The 19,112-nt window shown below is 65.4% G+C and overlaps 1 protein-coding gene across 2 annotated transcripts; it reads right to left on the reverse strand.

The window, feature by feature from the left end:
- Positions 1–517: 517 nt before the first annotated feature.
- On the reverse strand, positions 518–18,880 carry DUSP8 (dual specificity phosphatase 8). Of its 2 annotated transcripts, XM_086676571.1 has the most exons (7): positions 18,640–18,880; positions 12,682–13,021; positions 10,755–10,893; positions 5,795–5,961; positions 5,187–5,346; positions 4,286–4,409; positions 518–4,073 (listed from the first exon to the last, which is right to left on the reverse strand). In XM_086676571.1, exons 2-7 carry the CDS (start codon positions 12,910–12,912, stop codon positions 3,017–3,019), a joined length of 1,878 nt encoding a protein of 625 aa, XP_086532697.1. In that variant the 5' UTR covers positions 12,913–13,021; positions 18,640–18,880; the 3' UTR covers positions 518–3,016. The 2 variants fall into 2 exon arrangements, with proteins under 2 accessions (XP_086532697.1, XP_086532698.1); XM_086676572.1 differs by lacking the exons at positions 10,755–10,893; positions 12,682–13,021; positions 18,640–18,880 and adding an exon at positions 8,290–9,239.
- Positions 18,881–19,112: the final 232 nt, after the last annotated feature.

The raw sequence follows: 19,112 nt of genomic DNA on the forward strand, positions 1-19,112 counted from the left end.
CACCGGTGCCTTCCACCAGATACCCTTGGGGGCCTTTGGTCCTTGTAGCACGCGTGTGTATTCCTTCAACAAATTATCTGGATAATAATTAAAAAGCCAGCTGCATCACGCTCTAGAGCTAGACCCCCATTTCTGTTGGGAAGGAAAGCCATCGTGTGGTGTGTCCATGGTGCGCCCGCTGGCATGCACACGAGGGCTGCAGGGAAGCGGTGAGCTACTCCAGGGGTTATGCCTGGGGAGTGGGATGGGGAGGGGTTGAGGGGCAAAGCTGAGTTTTTACTGGACGTAGTTCTGAGGTATTTAGATTTTCCCTGGGATGTGACCGCAAACAAGGGGGCGCTCCTCCGGCACGGCTCCCCCACCGGGCCCAGGCTGCCCGCTGGGTCAGGACTGTGAGCCCCGGGAAGTGGGTTTTGTGGGCCCATCCCCAGCACCGTGGTGTCGGACGCCTCCAGGGGCCGCTGCCCCATCTCTACTCCACCCTCCACCAGCGTGAAGAAAGAGGCAACCAGAGGCATGGAGAAAACATCCATCTCAGGATTTATTACAACACGTCGTTTCCAAATACAAAAGAAGGGGACAGGTCGGGGAGCAGAGTGTGGCCGCGCTGGGGGACGGGCTCTGAGGCAGGGGCGGGCCGCCAGTCCAGAGAGACCAGGAGCCATGCGGGGGACCTGCCACCTCTCCTCCGCTGGACTTTCCAGCAAATATTAGGAGGGGGCGGATCCAATGTGGGGCAACCCCCAATGCCAGGGCCGGGGGAGTGGGGGGGGGTGGGGAGGTATGGGGGAGGGGAGGAGGGCCGAGAGACTTGGGAGAGGGCTGGGGCCCGGCCCCCGCCCCGCCTTGGGCAGTGCGTGGAAGTGGCCAGGCAGGGGCTTGTGCCAGGGCCCGGTCCCCCCAGGACAGGAGAGGGGGTGGCCGAGACAAGGCCTCCCCCCAGTGCAGCTGCTTGCTTTGGGGTGACCCGTGCCTCAAGGGCAAGAGCCCCCCACACCTCAGGACAGAAGTCACAAGAGATGCTGGCCGCCCTGAGAAAGGGCAGAGGGAGGAAAGGACCGGGACTGCGGGACCTGCCTCCAGAGTTTTGGGGCCCAACCAGTGGCCCCAGACCACTGTCTCCTGGACAGCACGGGGGTGGGGGCGCGGAGGCGGGGACCAGTGCATCCTCCACACCCAGGGTCACCTCAGAAACCCAACGCGATAGACAGACAGAAGGCAAATTTACATAATCAATAATAATAATAATAAACCAATAATAATAAATACTTAAACCTCTAATCCATAGATTGCAAACACAACAATGATAGCTTATTTTCTTGGGGAATGGGGTGGGGACGGAGGGAACCGGAAAGGGCTTTTGCTTAAAGGGGGGATGGCAGGTGCACAGAGCTGCAGGTCAACAGAAGAACAAACAGAAGAAACAGCCACAGAGGCCGCTGCCTGAGGACTCTGTCCTCCCCAGCCACCCCTCCTACCAAGCCCCTGGCCTCTTCCCAAGGTGACCAGCCCCCATCCCTAGACTCTAGGACATCTGAAGATTGGGGGTCATCTACTCCTGCCTCCAAAAGCCGTGGGTCCCTGTGACCTGAGAGGGTGTGGGGCAGGGGGTGGCTGGAGTTTTTTCCCTGCCTTTCCCACCAGGCTGGCCCACTCGGGCCGAAAAGCCCCCGGCACACCACCTGGGAGACCCCAGGGAGGCTACAGAGGTGAGTGCTCCCCAGGAAAGGGGAGTATAGGAGCTGCTCTTCTCCGAGGACCCCAAGGGGCAGGGGCAGGACTGGGGGCCACCTCTTGCACCTGCCTGAGTCAGGGGTCCTTATCAAAGCTGAGGACCCCCGCCCCCAGAAGCACAAGGGTCTGACTGGTGCTTAACTGCCTCCTCCCACTGCGAGGCAGCCAGCTCCTCGTGGAGAAACCACCCCCCCCCCCCCCACCGCCCCACCTGCAGGAACATACCTGAATTCCAAGTCTGACCTGGGGCCTGGGGCTGGGTGCAGGAAGAGCCCAGAACAAGACTCTAAATCCATCTGCCCTCTGACCAATGGAGCCAGCACTGGCTAGCCCAGCTCCTCCCGCCTGATTGCCCCAGGGGCCAAGCTCCTGTACTCCAGCTGTTTCCCCAACCTGGCAGGTGGCGCTGGGGGCACCTGCAAAGTGGAGGAGAGGGGAGCAGTGTCTACCCAACAGCCTTGCTGAACCCAGGAAACCGGACCTGGGCTCAGGCAAGGGGGGCGGGCACTCTACCTCCATCCCTGCCCTGGGGACCCACAGCTTCTGACACTCAAGAGCCCCCTTCACTGCGCCCCTACCCTGTTCTATCCCCAGCCCCTCTGAACACCCTAGCCTCTGCAGGCCCAATGCCTGTAACACCAACCAGGCAACGGGGCGGGGGAGGGGGGGCGATAGGAGGGCAAGTGAGGGGGAGCCTCCAGCCGGCAGAGCCTCCTCTGCCACACCCCAGCTCCTGGCACACTTCCCCCACCTAGGCTTTGGTGCAGAGCCTGAGACAGGAGCAGAAGAGAAGGAGTGGAGAGGAGGGGGCGGGGAGGGACAGGGAGGTTCTGAGGCTCAGTTTGTGGCAAAGTTTTTTTTTCTCCTTTTTCCCCCCTTTTCTTATGTAAAAAGTGCACAAAAGCTCGGCAGCCTCTTTGCAACGGTCAGCAGTGTTTCCTGGGGGAGGGAGGGGGCAGGGAGGGGACCCCAGGCCTGGCACCCCAGCTCTCGGGACTGAAGGTGGCCTCATATTGCTTAGAAACGGGTGTTTCAGTTTAAATACCAGACAGTAAAAATAGAGCTCCGAGGACCGCCCGCACTGTTGCCAAATCATTGCCAGAATGAACAGCTTAAATAAATAAAAAAATCGAAATATTTACTTCTCGATAAAAATCGCAGTAAAACCATTTACCTTTCTTTGCATTATATATAATATATATTTATAGTGGGCCCGGCTGCTGGCGGCCCAGACCAGGGGGCGGAGGGCAGCGGAGCGCCGGGCGCCGGTCCCCGGCCGCCGTCAGGACACCTCGATGACCTCCACGCTGCCCGAGAAGCTGGCCTGCTTGCCCAGGGCGGCCAGCTCCTCGCCGCGCGCGCGCCCCTCCACCATGCCCTCCTCGAACTCCATCTGGCAGCTTCGGCGCTTGAATTGCGTCTCCGGGGCCGGCTCCTCTGGCCAGCCGGTCCGCGCGTCCCGGACCTCGGCCCGTGCCGCCTCTCGCCGCCGCAGGTCGCCGCCCCCCGCGCCCTGCGCGCCCGCCCGGCCAAACGGTGCGAACCGCGCGCCGCCGGCGCCCTGCGCCCCCTCCGGGCTGAAGCACCAGGGCCCGTCAGGCGACGGCGTGCCCGGAGAGTCGAGCGGCGGCGCCCAGCTCCCGGGGCCCACCGGCTGGCCGGGGCCGGGCAGCCCGGGTGCCGACAGGGCCGAGAGGCCGAGCCGCGGAGTCTGGCGGGAGGCATCGCCGAAGTTCAGGCCGAGGCCGTGCGCGGGGGAGCGCGCTGGGGAGCCGGCTGGAGGCCGCGGTCGCCGGCGGAGGCGCGGGCGCGACTCCGGCGCCGCGTCCGGGCTGTCGGGGCCCGGCGAGGGCAGGCCCAGCGCGCCCCCCGACGGGCTGTCCAGCTTGCAGAGCTTGGGGGCCTCCCCAGGGTCGGGGGGCCCGGGGTCGTCGGGCCGCCGGCTCGGGGCATACGCCGACTTGATGTCCAGCGAGAAGGAGCGCTTCAGGCGGTTGGTGTCCTGGAGGCGGTCGGAGGACAGGTGCAGGCCACGAAGGCCCTGTTGCAGCGCGCTGGTGGCGGGGTTGGAGGAAGGCGCGGGGAGCTCCCCGCCCGCGCCGGGCGCGCCCTCCCGGACTGTGCTGGCCGCCGCGCTCCCGGTGGCAGCGCTCTCTGAGGTAGGTGGTGGCAGCTGCGGCAGTGGGGCCGCAGGGCCCGGGAGGGGCTCGGGGGTCCCTGGGTGGGACGCCCCGTCACCCTGCAGGGCGGCCAGCAGCTTCAGGCTGCGCTCATACTCCAGCAGCTGGCCCAGGAAGTTGAAGTTGGGCGAAATGGACGGGCGCCGGTCCTTCACGAACCTGCGGGAAGGAGGGCGGCTGTGTTGGCTCGGGGCTCCCTGCCAACCCGGACGGCCTCCCTGTCTCCCTCCGCTCCCCCTCCCCCACGCTGGGGTGCGCGGCGCGGCCGAGAGTGCTGGAGCCCCCCCCCCCCTCGGGCCTGTCCCTCCCTCCGGGCCAGGGCCTTTCCGTTGCTGGCGGGGGGAGACGGGAGGGAAGAAAGACGGGGCTACCTGTAGGCGTCATCGGAGGACATGCCCATGGTCTTCATGATGTAAGCGATGGCGATGGTGGCAGAGCGGGAGATGCCGGCCAGACAGTGGACGATTACTTGGCAGCTGGACAGCTTAGCTCTATCTGGAGGCGGAGCCGTGGGGGCGGGGTCAGGCCTGGGGTCCCCAACCCAGGTGGGGGGGGTGGGCCTCACCGGCCCTATCCCCCCCCCCTCCCGCCGCCAACAGCCGCAGCCCCACCTCAGGCCGGTGACCGGTGACCGCAGCTCTTCCCTCCTGCCTCCTGCATGCTGTTCTCTGCGGGACTCCTGCCCCCACTGCTCGCCCGCCCCCCCCCCCCACGAGAATAGGCAGGAGAGCGCCCGCTCCTCCCTCCTCTTGGAGACTCCTACCCCCCTGGCCCCCCCCACCACGAGCACAGGCAGGAGTGCGCCCGCTCCTCACCGATGCACTCGATGGCCCCGCCCCCTGTCCCCGCCCCTGCCCCCCTACAAGCACAGGCAGGAGTGCGCCCGCCTCTCATGGTGCACTCGATGGCCCCGCCCCCGGCCCCGCCCCCTGCCCCCCCTGCAAGAACAGGCAGGAGTGCGCCCGCCCCTCACGGTGCACTCGATGGCCCCGCCCCGGCCCCGCCCCCTCTGCAAGCACAGGCAGGAGTGCGCCCGCCCCTCAGGGTGCACTCGATGGCCCCGCCCCCTGTCCCCCCTCCACTAGCGCAGGCAGCGAAGTGCCCGCCCCTCACGATGCGCTCGATGGCCCCGCCCCCGGCCCCGCCCCCCGACCCCCCTACAAGTACAGGCAGGAGTGCGCCCGCCCCTCACGGTGCACTCGATGGCCCCGCCCCTGCTCCCCCCCCCCCCCCACCCCAACGAGCACAGGCAGCGGAGCGGCCGCCCCTCACCGATGAACTCGATGCACTTGTCCAGCCAGGGCAGCAGCTTTTCGCAGTAGTTGTCATTGATGGGAATGCGCATGAAGCGGCTCTCACAGATGAAGTCCGGCTTGGGGCAGGAGTTGCTGGCGTTGAGGACATAGCTTATTCCGTTCTGGGTCATCAGATCCTGGAGGGACAGGAGGGCAGGTCAGACCACGGGGGTGCCGCTGGACCGGACTTCCGGGTCCTGGCACGTCCCCGAGAGGGGAGCCTCTGCAAGCCCCGCCCACGGCCTGAGGTGGGTTGCCCGGGCGGTGGCTTTACCCTCTTCCCTCGTCACAGTTTTAAAACACGGGACTCTTTCAGTGCTGGCCGGGGGCCCAGTGACATCAGCAGTTTGGCATGTGGGCTCCGCCGCCTGAGGGGCTGGGAGCTGCTTCTCCACCCGTCTCTGCTCTGGTCCTGCCACAGCCCCCTTGGGTCTTCGCGCCCCCAACCCGTGCTTCTCCCGCACCTGGGCATCCATCCCCGCGTGGCCTGTCGGCTCCCTTCCTCCCCCAGACCAGCCCCGGAGCTGCTTCTGAGCTCCTGCCTCGTCCCCCGGCCAACGGCCAAAGCCCCAGCTGTGCACACACCTTGTTCAGGACATCTTTCTGAGAGCCCAGGTAGAGGTGAGGCAGGATGCGGGTCAGGCCCACACTGGGCACCGGCAGGCAGGGCTGGGAGAGGCTCATGGGCAGCAGGGCAGCAGGCTTGCCCTCACAGAGGCCGGGGAAGCAGGAGGAGAAGGTGGCAAAGCCCCCTGCAGGAGGAGGAGCGGAGGAGACGTGGGTCAGGCGGTCGGCTGGCTGGGGCACCGGAGCACCACTACCTCTCAGCCTCCCCCAGGCTGGACTCTCCCGCCCAGAGGGAGGCCCCTGGGTGGGCCTCTGGCCTGAGCACCCGGCCTCCGTGCTGGGTGCTGGAGGGCCGCTCTCACCGGGTCGCGGTGTGTGCTCCACACATATACAGCCCGCCCCTACGCCCACATTCCTCCTCAGGCTAATTAGCAGCTGGCCCGCACTGAGGACGCCGCTGTGATGCCCGTAAATGTGGGGTCTGGGTGGTGAGCCAGTCTAGCACGTGCAGGACCCAGGCAGGGGTGCGTTCAGATGCCACGGAAGGCTCCTGCTGAGGGTGTGGTTCCTTCGTACCCGTGGCCTGGGGCCAGCCCCGGCCTTCCTGCCTCTCCCCCTGGGCTGATGCAATCCCTCCCTGGCTCTAGTTGGCCGGGAGCCCCAGACCAAGCTTGGGTGCCAGGACCAGGAGGCAAGGGCTTCTGAGGGGCCCTCCTCCCCCTGGGCATGACATCACCTACTGGAATCGGCACAGCCCGTGGGGCATCTGTGCTCTAGTTAGGGCTCCGTTCTGCCCAGAAGGCAGCACCAGAGGCTGGGCTGAGAGCTGGGAAGCCCAGGGGCTGTGCGCAAGCAGGGCACGCAAGCGGGCCCACGTTCTGCACGTGGCTGGCATGTGCCCTGCCGCCTTCCCTGCACATCCAAGCCCCAGGCCGCAGGTCAGTGGAACGAGCCCCTCCGCTGGCCTGAAAGACCCGAGAGGGCCTCCCGAGTATGTCTCTGAGTCCGTGAGTGACCGCGGGCAGAGCTCTCTCCGCCTCTGGCCTGCTTCCACACCCTGCCTGCCACATGGCGTAGCTGTGAAGCTCAGAGGAGACAACCACTGCGAAGAAACACTGAGAACACACCTGCCCACACCCGGTGTGATCGCCAGCACTCGGCGGGACGGCGTGAGACTGCACCCTGGGGCTAACCACACTTACGGGGACACAAGCCCTGTGGACGTTCTCTGCTCTCCGTGGACCGGTCCATTTCAGAATTCAACTGGACCGCGCTCTACCTCACTGCTCTGAAGGAGGCCGCGGAGCGAGGGGAGTTCGCAGGCCAAGAGACCCCCGTGCTCTTTCCGGGTCTGCAGCAACAGCTGGTGAGGGAGCCCTGGCTGATTTCCCAGGACAGAGATGCCTGGTGCCCTTGGCCTTCACCCGTAGCCCAGATCAGTGGCCAGTTTGTACAAACCTCCAACCAGAGTGCCTGCCATGTGTGCTCCCTGTGACCCCAGCGAAGGATTGGCTGGGGGGGGGCATGGTGATGGGGGGCCCCCAGGCTGGGGGGAGTGCAGGCACGAGCCTTGGAGGAGCTGTCCCGTCCCCGCGAGCCTGCTGGCCGGACAGGGAGAAGTGGGTGACCGTCAGCACCAATGACAACACAGCTCACAGGTGAAAGCTGGCCCGGGTTCTGGGGGAGGGCTCCTGTTCACCCTTCAGAGCCAGGGGCCCCTGGATATTCCTGCTGGATGACGGTGCCCCCCACCCCAGGAGGGCAAGGTCTGCAGCATCTCTCTAAAGGCTTATCTCTATCATCTCTAGCCTCCCTTGCTCTCCGCTCTCTGGGTGACATGGCCTAAGCTGAGGGGAGGGGGGCTGCGTTCCACCAGGAACGTCCTGCACAAAGGGGGATCTCTGGACAGGTGCAGACGTACCAGACTTGACTGCGATTCCTCAAGTAAACCCCAAAGGACTCACCCCCCACCCTCACCCCCGCCACCAAACCGGAGCCAAGCCTCTGGTAGTGACCCCTACAAGCCCCCTATAGATGTCAGGTGCAGCAGGGCTGGAGACCGGGCCCCTCCAGTGATTTCAGCCGCCCCCCCCCCCACCCCACCCCCCCACCCCCCGCCCGGGCTCTGGGGCCGTCCTGGGTTGAATCCGTGGCAGCGGGCCTGGACCCTCTGCAGGTGCTGGCACTCTTGGCAGCCGGGAGGCGCCCCCATCCCCTAGGCGTCCCCAAGGGCACCTTCCTTCGGGAGGGATACCCGCCTCCCTCTGCCTCACGGCTTCCCAGCTGGCTGCGCCTCACAATGGAATCTCGGATTCGCACAAAAGCTCATGCCTAGTACGCACCAACTCCACCGACTCCGCGGGCACTCGGCCCCTGCCCCCGCCCGCAGCTCCCAATGCTCGGGCTCTCCTGCCCAGATGCGGGCGGTGCCCCCCCCCCACAACCCCCGCGCGCCCCCCGCGGTCCCCGCGCCCCGGGCAGGGTCCCCACCCACCCATCCTCTCTCCGCGCACCCTCTGCGCAGGGGCCGCTCCCGCCGCTGTCTCCGGCCAGGGTCCGAGGGCGGCGCGTGCGGAGTCGGGCCGCGGGGGCGCACCGACCCGGCGCCGCGACATCACCAGCCCGCATTCCGCAGCAACGCGCACCGGGGCGAGGGCCGCCCGCCGCTTAAAGGGCCAGGCTCCCTTTCCCGTCCCCGCCCCGCCGGACGTCACCGCCGAGCTGCTGGGGGGAGGGGGCGGGGAGGGCAGCGGTCACAGCAGCCGGTTCCGGACCCCAGGGCGCCTGCCCCACCGCCCCACTCCTGCTTCCATGAGCCTCCGCTGTCCCGGAGAGGGATCTCCCTGCCCTCCAGCCGCTCCAACCTCTCAGCGCTCCTCAGCCCCACCCACGGAGGGGTGGGGTCCTCCTTTTCTGGCCTCTGCTGAGACCCCCTCTCCCCCTGTGATCTTGGTGATCCTGGAAAGTCACTTCCCCTTTCTGGCCTGGCCGCATCCCTCCTTCCCACTGAGCCTCCTCGCCTTCCCGCCTTCCCTCTATCACTGGCTCCGGGGCTGCTCTGGCCTCAGAGTGTGGGCAAGGTGAGAAGGCTGTCCCAAGTCTGGGTCCTGATTCGGTGTCACTTTGAGCCCTTCTCATACCATGGTGGGTCATAACTTCTACCTGGCTTGGCCCTCAGTGAAATGGGTGCAAATACTCTAATCTTGCAAGGGGTGGCAGCCCCAAGAGCTTAGCGAGCCAAGCGGGGCACAACCAGGTCCCAAGTGAGTGCTCCTGGCACATTCCAGCCTAGGCCTGCCCCACTGCATGCTGGGTGAGGCGCCCCAGCCTCCAGAGGAGACCCACCATTAGAGGTTCTGGGCTTTCCTGGGCAGCCTGGGGGTAAGGGAGGGTGCTGCTCTAAGACCAGTTTCTCTGACTCCCAGAAAAGGGCCTGGTGGCTCCCGCTCCTGGCTGGAGAGAGTGTGCGCCTGCACACTGACGTGTGTGCGTGAATGCATGCACGCGCACACGTGCGCGCGCACACACACACACACACACACACACGTGCACGTTGGGGTTCCCAGCTGGGCCCTGGGAGAGCTCCCGTCCGCCCAGGCTACCCATTAAAAAGCCCAGAGCCTCTCTGTCCTCTCTATCTTCTTCCTACCCGCTCAGCCCCCACAGTGAACCCAGGGGACAGTGGTTGAATCAGAGTTTGCAATTCTGTGGCTTGTGGTTCCCAGAGCTCACACACATGCACACAAGTCCCACAGCCCACCCACACAAGTTTGGGATCACCAAGGTGGGATGCGTACGCGTGCGCGCGCACACACACACACACACACACACACACACACACACACACACACGAGCAAATACAGATCACCAGCCTCCCAGGGGCAGGCACCGATGTAGACACCCTCTGACCGTGTAGACCCAGACATGTGTAGAAGGCAGCGTGCACACCTGCACACGATGCTGACCCACCTGAACACCCTTCAGAATATGGTACTTCCTCCAAAAGGTCTGCCCTGAGCGGCCTGGCTCTAGCCTTCAGGTTATGTTGAAGGTCCATGCTGCCACTGGGCCTGTGCCAGAGGGCCAGCCCATGGGGTGCCTGCATGTGAGGGCCACTCAGGGCAGACAGGCTGAATGTACATCCTATTGGCTGTGTGAGGTGGGGACAACACCCTCTTCAGCCCTCTACGTCCTCCGTCCACCTGCCACAGCCCCTGGCAGGCAGAGGTCGGGGGCGGGAGCACCCACAAACGCCCCAGGCCCGGGCAGGGAGGGTGTGCATCCCTGGGACAGACCAGGTCAACCCAGCCCTGGGACCTGGGCCACCTCTGGGAGGTGGGTTCTACAGGAAGCGCCTCAGCCCCTGCCCACAGGGGGAAGGCATCATCAAGAACCACTTTGGAACGTGTGTGTGTGCGCGCACGTCGGGCACACCTACGTGTGTGCCTCCAGGCTGGCTGGGCTGCTTTTGGGGAACAGGAAACCCTATAGGGACCCCTGTTGGCCCCCAGGTGGAGTCATCGTCAAGTAGGCGTCCGTGTTGGCCGTGGCCTTCACAGGCACTCCCTGCCTGCGACCAGGGGTGCTCAGATTGGGGTTTGCAGAGGATGGGGTCCGTGTCTCCCTTCCCAGGCAGGTGGAGGGTAAGAGATCCCTTCCCTCCGCACCTGCTACAGCCGGCATTTAGGGCTTTCCTCTTGTCTACCTCTTCACCTGCTAGTGGTGGCGGGAGGCCCATGTGCGAGGGGGTTCTGAAGCGTGGGGGTCCAGGGGAGGGGACAACAGAGCCTCAGAGAACTCCGGGGTTACTGAGAAGGCACCCCTCCCAGCACTGCCCCTGTAGTCGCTGGTCTCTGGGCTTAGAAAAAAGAGCAGAGATGGATCCAGAACCCTGCCTCCCCAGACGCCTCCACCCAGCACAACCAAGCTTATAGTGGTGCCCCCCCAGCCTCCTCCCTTGGGTCTGTCCGGAGCTCACCTGTGAGGATGGCCACGCTGTCGAAGCAGCCGTCCAGCTTGCTGAGCAGGATGGAGAGGAAGCTGTCTGCAGCCAGCACGCTGGCGTCCCGTGTGCTCTGGTCATAGACTACCACGTCCTGCGGCTCTGTGGCCTCCACCTGGGAGCCATGAGGGCAGAGGTCAGGGCACTGCTGGGCACCTGCCGGAGGCCCCCATCCCCAGCTGCCACCCACTGCGGCTTGTCAGGCACTGGCAGGGAGGGGCTTCGGCCACCTTGCTGCCTCGAGGGAAGGGCAGGCTCTGAGCCGCCCACTGCACAGCTCACACCTGGACAGGTAGAAACGCCCACAGCCACACAGGCAGGCCCTCGGAGCAGGCAGAAACGGGGGACACTTGTCCTAATGCCGTGTCCTCACGCACGGGCATCTGAGCTAAGGGAGCACTTATGGGTGTCCGCTGGGGGCCACGTCCACATAGAAGAGATTAAGGTGAATGTAACAGGGTCTTCAGGGGTACACACAGGTGCCCACAGGGACAGGGGTGCACGGACACCCTCAGGGCGACCGAGGCAAGGGGAAAACTGTCCCCAGGGTCCCCGGGAGGCACGGTTTGGGGCTTTTGCAGGTGGGATGCCTTTGGGCCTGGGCCCCTCCCCTCTTCCCCAGCCAGTGATGGGAAAAGGACAGCCACGAGAGCCACCGTGGATTCAGGAGGCAGCAGCTCAAAGTTGGGGTTCCGTGCCCTCCCCCCACCCCAAATGCCCCGCCTGGGGACCAGATGCTCAGCAGCTTCTGCTCAGAGTGGCTAATGCCCTGCCCCCCAAGCACACTCAGCCCTTAAGCCAGCTGAGCCGCCAACCCTAGGCTGGATGATGTCACCAGCAGCCAATGGGATTGCGCTCTGGCAGGGAGTCCTCGCTGGGGGTGATTAATCACCGGATTCCCCTCACTGAGGCTGTAGGGAACTTGTTCTGGCCTTGGGGGGTGGGTGGGGGGACTCCCCACGAGCGGCTGTGCCACCTGGGTCCGCTCACATCCAGCTCTGCTGAGGCGGGGCCTGTGACCAAGACCCCTCCCGCAGCTCCAGGCCGCTGGGCATGCCACTCTCCACACTGGAGGTGCCTCTGCCTTCCCAGGTCACTGGGCCAGGGGTCCCTTCCAGGGCTGGACTCGATGCTCCCGGCTGACGGAGCCAGGACTGTCCACCGCAGGTGACCTGGGATGTTCTCAGGGGAGGGCCCAGAGAGAATTCTGGGTCATTCAAAACTCTAGAGGGGAAAGAACTGGGGGGCTGGGGACAGGACCTCTCAGTGTGAGCCTCTTGGCTACCCCTCCTGTCTTCCTCTGACTTCTCATGGCCATCAATACATGCCTCCCCAGCTGCCATCCTGGTCCACGGCCTCCCTGTGCGCCCCCCACCCCCCACCCCGGCCCGCCCCATGCCCCTGTGCAAGGTCACACCTAGTTCATCCGTTCAGTGCCCCTCTGTGAGCCCTGGACTGGGCCCCAGGGACATGGTCCTGTCTTATGAGGGGAGACCTCTGCCAGGGGCGGAGGGCTGAGTGAGGACCCAGATAGGGCAGCAGGCTCTGGAAGGGAGGGGTGATGAATTGTATCTGGGGAGACGGTATCTGCAGAGGGCCTCCCTGGGGAGAGGCATTTGTGCACCCTAAGAGGAAGCTCAGGGAGGAGGGGTGGGAGCCGCCTACAAGGCTCGAGGCTTGGAATGGCTTAGTACGTTCTGGCCCTAGGAGCCCAGTTGGGGTTAGCTGAGAGCTCCTGTGTACCTGGCTGGCGAATTCTGTCCTGGCCTCCGGAAGTGACGGGGGCCTGGGTGGGAAGGCAGTCAGCCCCAGGGACTGGGTGGCCCTGGGGGCAGCGGGGGGGGGGGGGGGGTGGCACCAGCCCCAGGGACTGGGTGGACGCAGCAGGGAGGGTGTCAGGTACCTGGCCGCGCACGGCTGGCTGGATGAGCTCTGCGATGGTCACCTTGCCCTGCTGCAGCCGTCGCTTCACCAGTTTGGAGCAGCAGATATTGACGGAGCTGAGCACGTGCCAGCTGTTGTATTCCACGAAAGAGCGGCTGTCGATGACCAGTGGCCCCCCAGGCCCGCCCCGCAGGAGGCTGGCTAGCTTCTTGGCATCCATCACCTTCCGAGGGAGCCGGTCCCCAGCCATGGTGGGGCAGTGGGCAGTGGGGAGGGGGTGGGCCCTGAAGGGAACAGAGGCTGCTCCGGTGGCCGGGGCTGTGGCTTAGAGTTCGGAGGGACCGGGCATGGTGCCAGACCTGCAGGGAGAGGCAAAGGGTCAGCAGTGCTGCAGGCCCCCAGGGTGGGTGCCTGGCCAGCTCCCCGGGCAGGGCCAGCCTCAGAGGGCCTACGGGGAGACCCAGGGGGACCGGGGGTTTGAGCCTGACATGTGCCCACAGAGGCCCTTCCTCTCTTGGGATAAACCAGCATCCCCTCTGGCTCTTCCACGGAAGTCAGGCCCCCTAACATCTTAGGTAAGCGGGGTGGAGTCTGTGACCCGCTGGGCTGAGAGTGTTTGAACGCGGTCCTACCCAGCACTGCACTGTCCAGGTCATGGGGACAGCTTCTAAGTGGGACACAGCAAGGCAGATGGGGGAACACAGAGGGAAGGATCTCAGGGCTTGGACTGGGCTGGCTGGCCAGGTTGGGCCTGAGGACGCCTCCCCTGGGCCCTCGGGATCATGGACACTCACTGCTTCCAGAACACTTCATCCTGCCTTCAGGCTCTGTCATCCCATTGCTAGGATGCTACCCTCCCCGGCCTGCACATCTTCCTCATGTCCAGAACTCTGGGCAAGGCAGGGGTCCAGAACGTGCTCCTTGCCCGGCATACCCTCCCTCTGTGGCCCCATGCTGCACAATCTCTCCATAAGCTGATAATCTGGCCCTGAGGAACGGGGGTGGCATTGGGGCTGCCTCCACAAGTCCGTGGGTTCCTGAGGCAGGTGCCAGGGCAGGTGCTGGAGGGGTCTGGGAGTGGAGGCGGGGCTCCTCTGCCACGGCCACTGTCCCAGTTCTGCAGAGCGAGCTTGAGTGTGTGCCATGTGGGGCCAGTGTCTGTCCCCCAGCAGGAGTGCGCCACACGCTCATGGGATGGGAGTGGCAGCACGGGTGTGCTCCGGGCACAGTGAAGTCCTGAGGTCTAGGAGGACCCTTCTGGGGGCTGGGAGGTCCCAGGGTGGGGTGGATGGGTGGCACCTAAAGATGAAAGTCAAAGTAGGTGACCCATATGTGGGGACTCTTGGGGTGTGGGGACTCTCGGCACGGCCTCTAAGGGCCCTCGGCCTGAGGAGGAGGAGGTAGGTGGGGATCCAAGGACCCCAGATCTCGGGGCAGAGGCCCCTCTTGTGGGTTTGGTGCTAAGCCTCCGTCACATGCCTCCCATCCTTGTCCTGCCTGCCAGGCCCCATCTGCCCTGTCACCTGCCAGCACCGGCCTCTCTCTAGGCCCACCGAGCCTCACAGCCTGCCAGGAGGCACACAGTGTGAGGATGATGAGTTTCCTTTGAAGGGGGGAAACTGAGGCTCAGGGGAGGGGTGGGACCAGTCGAAGGTCACACCAAGGACACTTGATAGAACCCAAGGCCTCCACCATTGCCATTCAGTCGGGACCTTCCCTCTACCACAGCCCCACCCAGCTCGGACACAGGAGAGGCTGGGGCACGACGTACCCTGGAGCTCAGAGAGGGGACCCCCTCAGCACGCCCCCAACCTGCAGCTGCAGATGCTGCTGCGGGGGGGCCCCCTGAGGACACTTGTCATACTTCAGTGATGATGGCCCTGGGGACAACAGTGGCAGCTGCGGCCATTTCTGGACCACCCCCTCAGGTGAGCTCCCAGGCTGGTGTGGGTGGGAGACTTCACAGAGAAACAGGAGCACGGCAGGTGTAGACCGTGTCTGCTGGCCCAGAGGGAAGTGCCCAGGATGGCCCCGGTCAGCGGGCGGGGCCTTGGGATACCACTCACAGACACCCTGCTCCCCAGGCAGGCACCCGGGCTCCTCCACTGTGGGGGCAGGGCCTAGGGGTGCAGCTGGAGCTGCTGGTCATCCTGAGGGCCGTATGAAACCAGTTCAACAGCAAAAGGGCCCATCTGCCAAAAGGGGCGCCCCACCTGCTGAGGGGGGTCTTCACTCGCTGGTGGGGGCCTGTCTGCAAAGGGGGTTCCCCACCTGCCCAGGGGGGCCCGTCTGAGGGGTGTCCCCGCCTGGGTGATGAGGGGTCCCCAATTCGATTCCTGTATGAGGTGTTTTGAGAAGCTTCAGGACAGCTTGAGGGCCCTAGGACAGGCAGGGAGGCGGGCTCAGGATGAGAGGAGGGTGTGGAGGAGCTGAGCTGGGCTGCAGGACAGGGACCGGGGCTGGAAGGGGGAGCCGCTGGGCTCCCAGGCCCAGTATCTGGTCTCAGCCCCAGCCCCTAGGGAACCCTCCAGCTCGGCCGGTGAACCGCTCTAGTATTGTTATTTGCAGCCGAGGGGGACCCATTAGCAAGTTAGCACCTCCGTCGTCGCCATGGCAACCACGGAGGTGCCAGGCAACGCTGGTCCTGCGGCACAGCTACGGAGCAGGCTGGCTCTGCAGAACGGCAGGGCCCGCTCCTTGCTTCCTGCAGGTGCCCAGGAGCTGGGGCCTGGGATGACCGGGGGGCCGGGTCCCTACGAGTCCCAAAGCCCAGGGGTGACACTCCTCCAGGCCCTCCCCTCTCTGCTCCACCGGGTCCTAACCTTTCTTGCCAAGGGCACCCATGGAGCACCTCACTCCCGCCTCCAGGGAGCCTTCAAGGGGCCATGGTCTGGCCCAAGTGCACCTCCTGCAAGACCTCTCAGGGCCTCCTCGGGGCTAAATCCTGGGGGCAGACCCTCCCCCGCCGTGCTATGGATCCGAGCCCAGAACTCCAGTCGGGGGTGGAGAAAGCTTAGGACAGTCTTGAGCAGGTAAGTGGGGCTAGAATGGGCCAGGTGGGCACAGGGAAAACAGATATTGCAGGCTTTTGGGCCTCCCCAGTTTCAAGCACCCGCCCCCGGTACAGCCCAGACTCCACTCTTGGGAACTGAGGGGAGACAGCAGCCATCACCTGCTATTCCAGAGGCTGGGTGGCAGTGGGAGGGGGGCACAGCCCCCTAGACCCCCGTCAAAGGGCTCCTTGCTTAGGACACTTAGCAATTCTCAGTCCAAAGGCAGGAGGCCCCTCCCCACCTGGGTGGGCACCGCCTAGGAGGCCGCAGGCAGCCCCCCTTCCTCTGAAAGGTCAGGTACACAGCGCGGCCTGGCTTCTGTGCTGTGTGTCCACTGCCGTGTGAGTCGGAACGTGCCCCCTTGCACACTGTCCGCACAGTGCTCACCTCTTTCCCACAACCCACTCCACCCCCTCATGCAATCGCTCACACACAGATGTGTGTGCACATGCACGTGGTCACCGGTGCGCCCTCTGCGTGCCAAATCCCCTGAAACCCCAGAAGCCAGCTCCAAGATCTTGTCACATTGTTGGCTCCCAGGGCCTCCACGGGGCACCCTCTTGTCCCTGAGCAAGAGACATGTGTGGCCAGAAGACCCCCAACAGAAGGCATCTTCGCCAGGGTACCTTCTGCTCAGCACCTAGTGATGGGGAACTCACTACCTCCGGAGACCACCGTCAGGACTGTCTGCCATGGGTGGCCCGTGGCTCTCGCTCAGAGTGGTGTCTCCAACTCAAGTGGTGCCTGGCACACATAGGCAGGCCCTCGGGAAGAGCTGGCAGCGGGGGCACCCACAATGCTGATGTGTCCAGCTCACTGTGACCAGGAGCACCTCTGGAGGCAGAAACTGAGAGGCCAGGAGAGAGACTAGTAGGGGGCTCACACCAGCTCAGCTCATTTACCCCCATCTGTTCTCATCAGGGATCCCCAAATGCTCTCACCCGCCCCCCCACCCCCTCTCCCCGAGGTGAATGCAACAGGACCCAAGCTGGCCTTTACTCTGCCCGGGAGGAGCCAATGGCAAGGCCAAGCAGAGCCAAGTTGGTCTGGGGAGGCTGTGTGCCTGGGAGACGGTGGGGTGGGGGCCCTGCACCCCCAGGTCATAGGAGTCTGGGCAGAGCCTGGGGTGGGAGGTCCCAGCACGTCGGTCCTTGAGAGGGCATGTTCGGGACCCTACAAATCTAGGTTCCTCTGTTCCTTCCTGGCTTGTTCTAGTCCTACTGATCTGCAGGACTTCTGGTCACTGTGCCCCATGCCACACACCTGGGCCATCCCGGGGCACCCACCAGTCACTGCCTGGACGGGTTCAGACAGAGGTGGCCTCAGCCCGTGCAGTCCTCGTGGTCAGAGTCTGACCCACGTTCCTCTTGCTATGGGTTTGGCTCCACTTCCTCTCCTTTCTGCACCCACTGGCTTTCATGGCCCCTTGGGCTCTCTGTCCACTGGAAACATCTGGACCAGCTGGTCAGCCTCAGCTGGAGAGGAGAGGATTCCAGGTAGGGACCTGGAGCAGAGGATCACTTCAAGCATCTCTCTGCATCTGTATGCATGGAACCCACTGTTCCTGGAGGCAGCCTCTGGGGCACAGGAGCCTTCCCAAGGGCCCAGGGCAGCAGGGGACTAGAAGCCACCCAGCAACTCTCCTGGGGCCCTCGCTGCCTGCAGCGGGAGGTATTCAGTCAGACTTCAGGACTGACTCCCAGCTCCTGGTCACATGATCTGCCCTACCTAGGCAGGTGCTTATTAAGCTTCTGGGCAGTGAATTCATGGGACATCTGTCCTCCCTGAGCAGGGTGGGGACACTGCATGCTACACTCATTCCCTGAGCTGCCCTAGAAGCAAGAAGGTCTGAGGGAGGTGGCGGGGAGTGATGGACCCTCAGACCTTCATGCTGGGCATGAAGCTGCTCCCCCGGCCTGCAGCACCCCCACCTCCACCCCAAGCGGCACCCCTGTGGACACTGCATTAGATCTGGCCACCTCCCTCCTCCACCCTGCAGGATCCGCGACCCCCCCCAACCCCCAATCACTGCAGCACCAGGACCCCCCCCCCCCCCGCCCAGGGCAGAAGCTAGTAGGAGCTTGCAGAAGGAACTCAGGAGGCAAATTCTCCCAGTAGGGGTGACCTGGTGGGGGCTGGGCGCATCGTGGGCCCATCATCGCCCCCTCTGCTCCAGGCCAGACTGTTAGGTACCCCTCCCCACCAAGGTGGGCAGATAGGCTGAGGGAGGCTGGTTGCACTCAGCCTGGCAGTGCCAGCCCCTCCCCCAGCACCCGCTGCTGCCTCTGCAGCAGGCGGGCGGATGGTCTTTATTCTGCAGAGGCCAGCTGAGCACCCTGGGGTGGGGGTACCCGTGGCGGCCTGGCCAGAGAGGGGACACGGATCTGCAGCCCCTCCCCGCCGAACACGGAATGGGCCCTTTCCAGAACCTCTCCACAGGCCAGGACCCTCGGCTCCTTTGGTCAAGGCCTGCATCGCCAGCCCGCGGGGGGCAGGGACGACCTTCTCCAATTTGGGGCCTCCATGGCGGGGTGGGGGTTAGGGAGTCTGGGGTTCTCGCAGACGTCCGTACAGATCCACGCTGGATCACAAATGGCCCAGGTCCTGGGTCCTTATTGCGTGCTCCCCCCTACCCCCCAAATGAGAAGGAATTTCGAGGAGAAAGGCGGCGAAGCCGGAGGAGGGAGGGGTGGACCAGTGTGGACCGGGCCAGGGTCCACCGGGGGCTGGGGGAGGCGAGGGAAGGGCTTCCCGGGCGGGCCAGTGGCGTCCCCGCGAGCCTGGCCGCTCACCTCCGGGCCGCCTCCTCCTCCCGGGCGCCCGCCGGGTGCTGCCGCCCCAGCGCTCCAGACGCAGCGCCCCCCACCCCCACCCCGGGCCCCCTGCCCGCGCCCCGCGCGTCCGCGCTCGGCGCCCCCGCTCACCTCGCCGTCGCTCGTGTCCGGGGCGCACGGGGACCCGCGCCCGCTCAGCGCGCCCGCTCGGCCGCGCCGCCCATGGGCCCGGCGGGGGCCCGCGCAGCCGGGGCAGGGGCCGGGGGAGCGCGCGGGCCGCGTCGCCGTCGCCGCCGTCGCCGCCGCCGCCGCGGGGAGCGCTCGCTCGGGCCGGGGCGCGCGCACTGCGGACGGGCACGCGCGCTCGCGGCGCGCATCCCACCCCCCGGGCTCGGCGGGCGCGGCCGGTGCGGCTCCGGCGCGGCTCGGGCTCCGGCGTCCGGGCGGGGGGCGCGGAGCCGGCTGGGCCGCCGCGCTCGGCCGCGAGTGACAGGCCCGGGGCGGAGGGCGGGGCCGCCGGCGGGGATGAGGTCATGCCGAGCGAAAAAGGCCCTGACGTCACCTGCAGCCAATCAGCGCGCGCGGCTCGGGGGCAGGTGACGTCAGCCGGAGCCCGGCCGCGG

Source organism: Puma concolor, chromosome D1 (assembly GCF_028749965.1).
Source record: "Puma concolor isolate L17-30 chromosome D1, mPumCon1.1.hap2, whole genome shotgun sequence".
Classification (NCBI taxonomy): domain Eukaryota; kingdom Metazoa; phylum Chordata; class Mammalia; order Carnivora; family Felidae; genus Puma; species Puma concolor.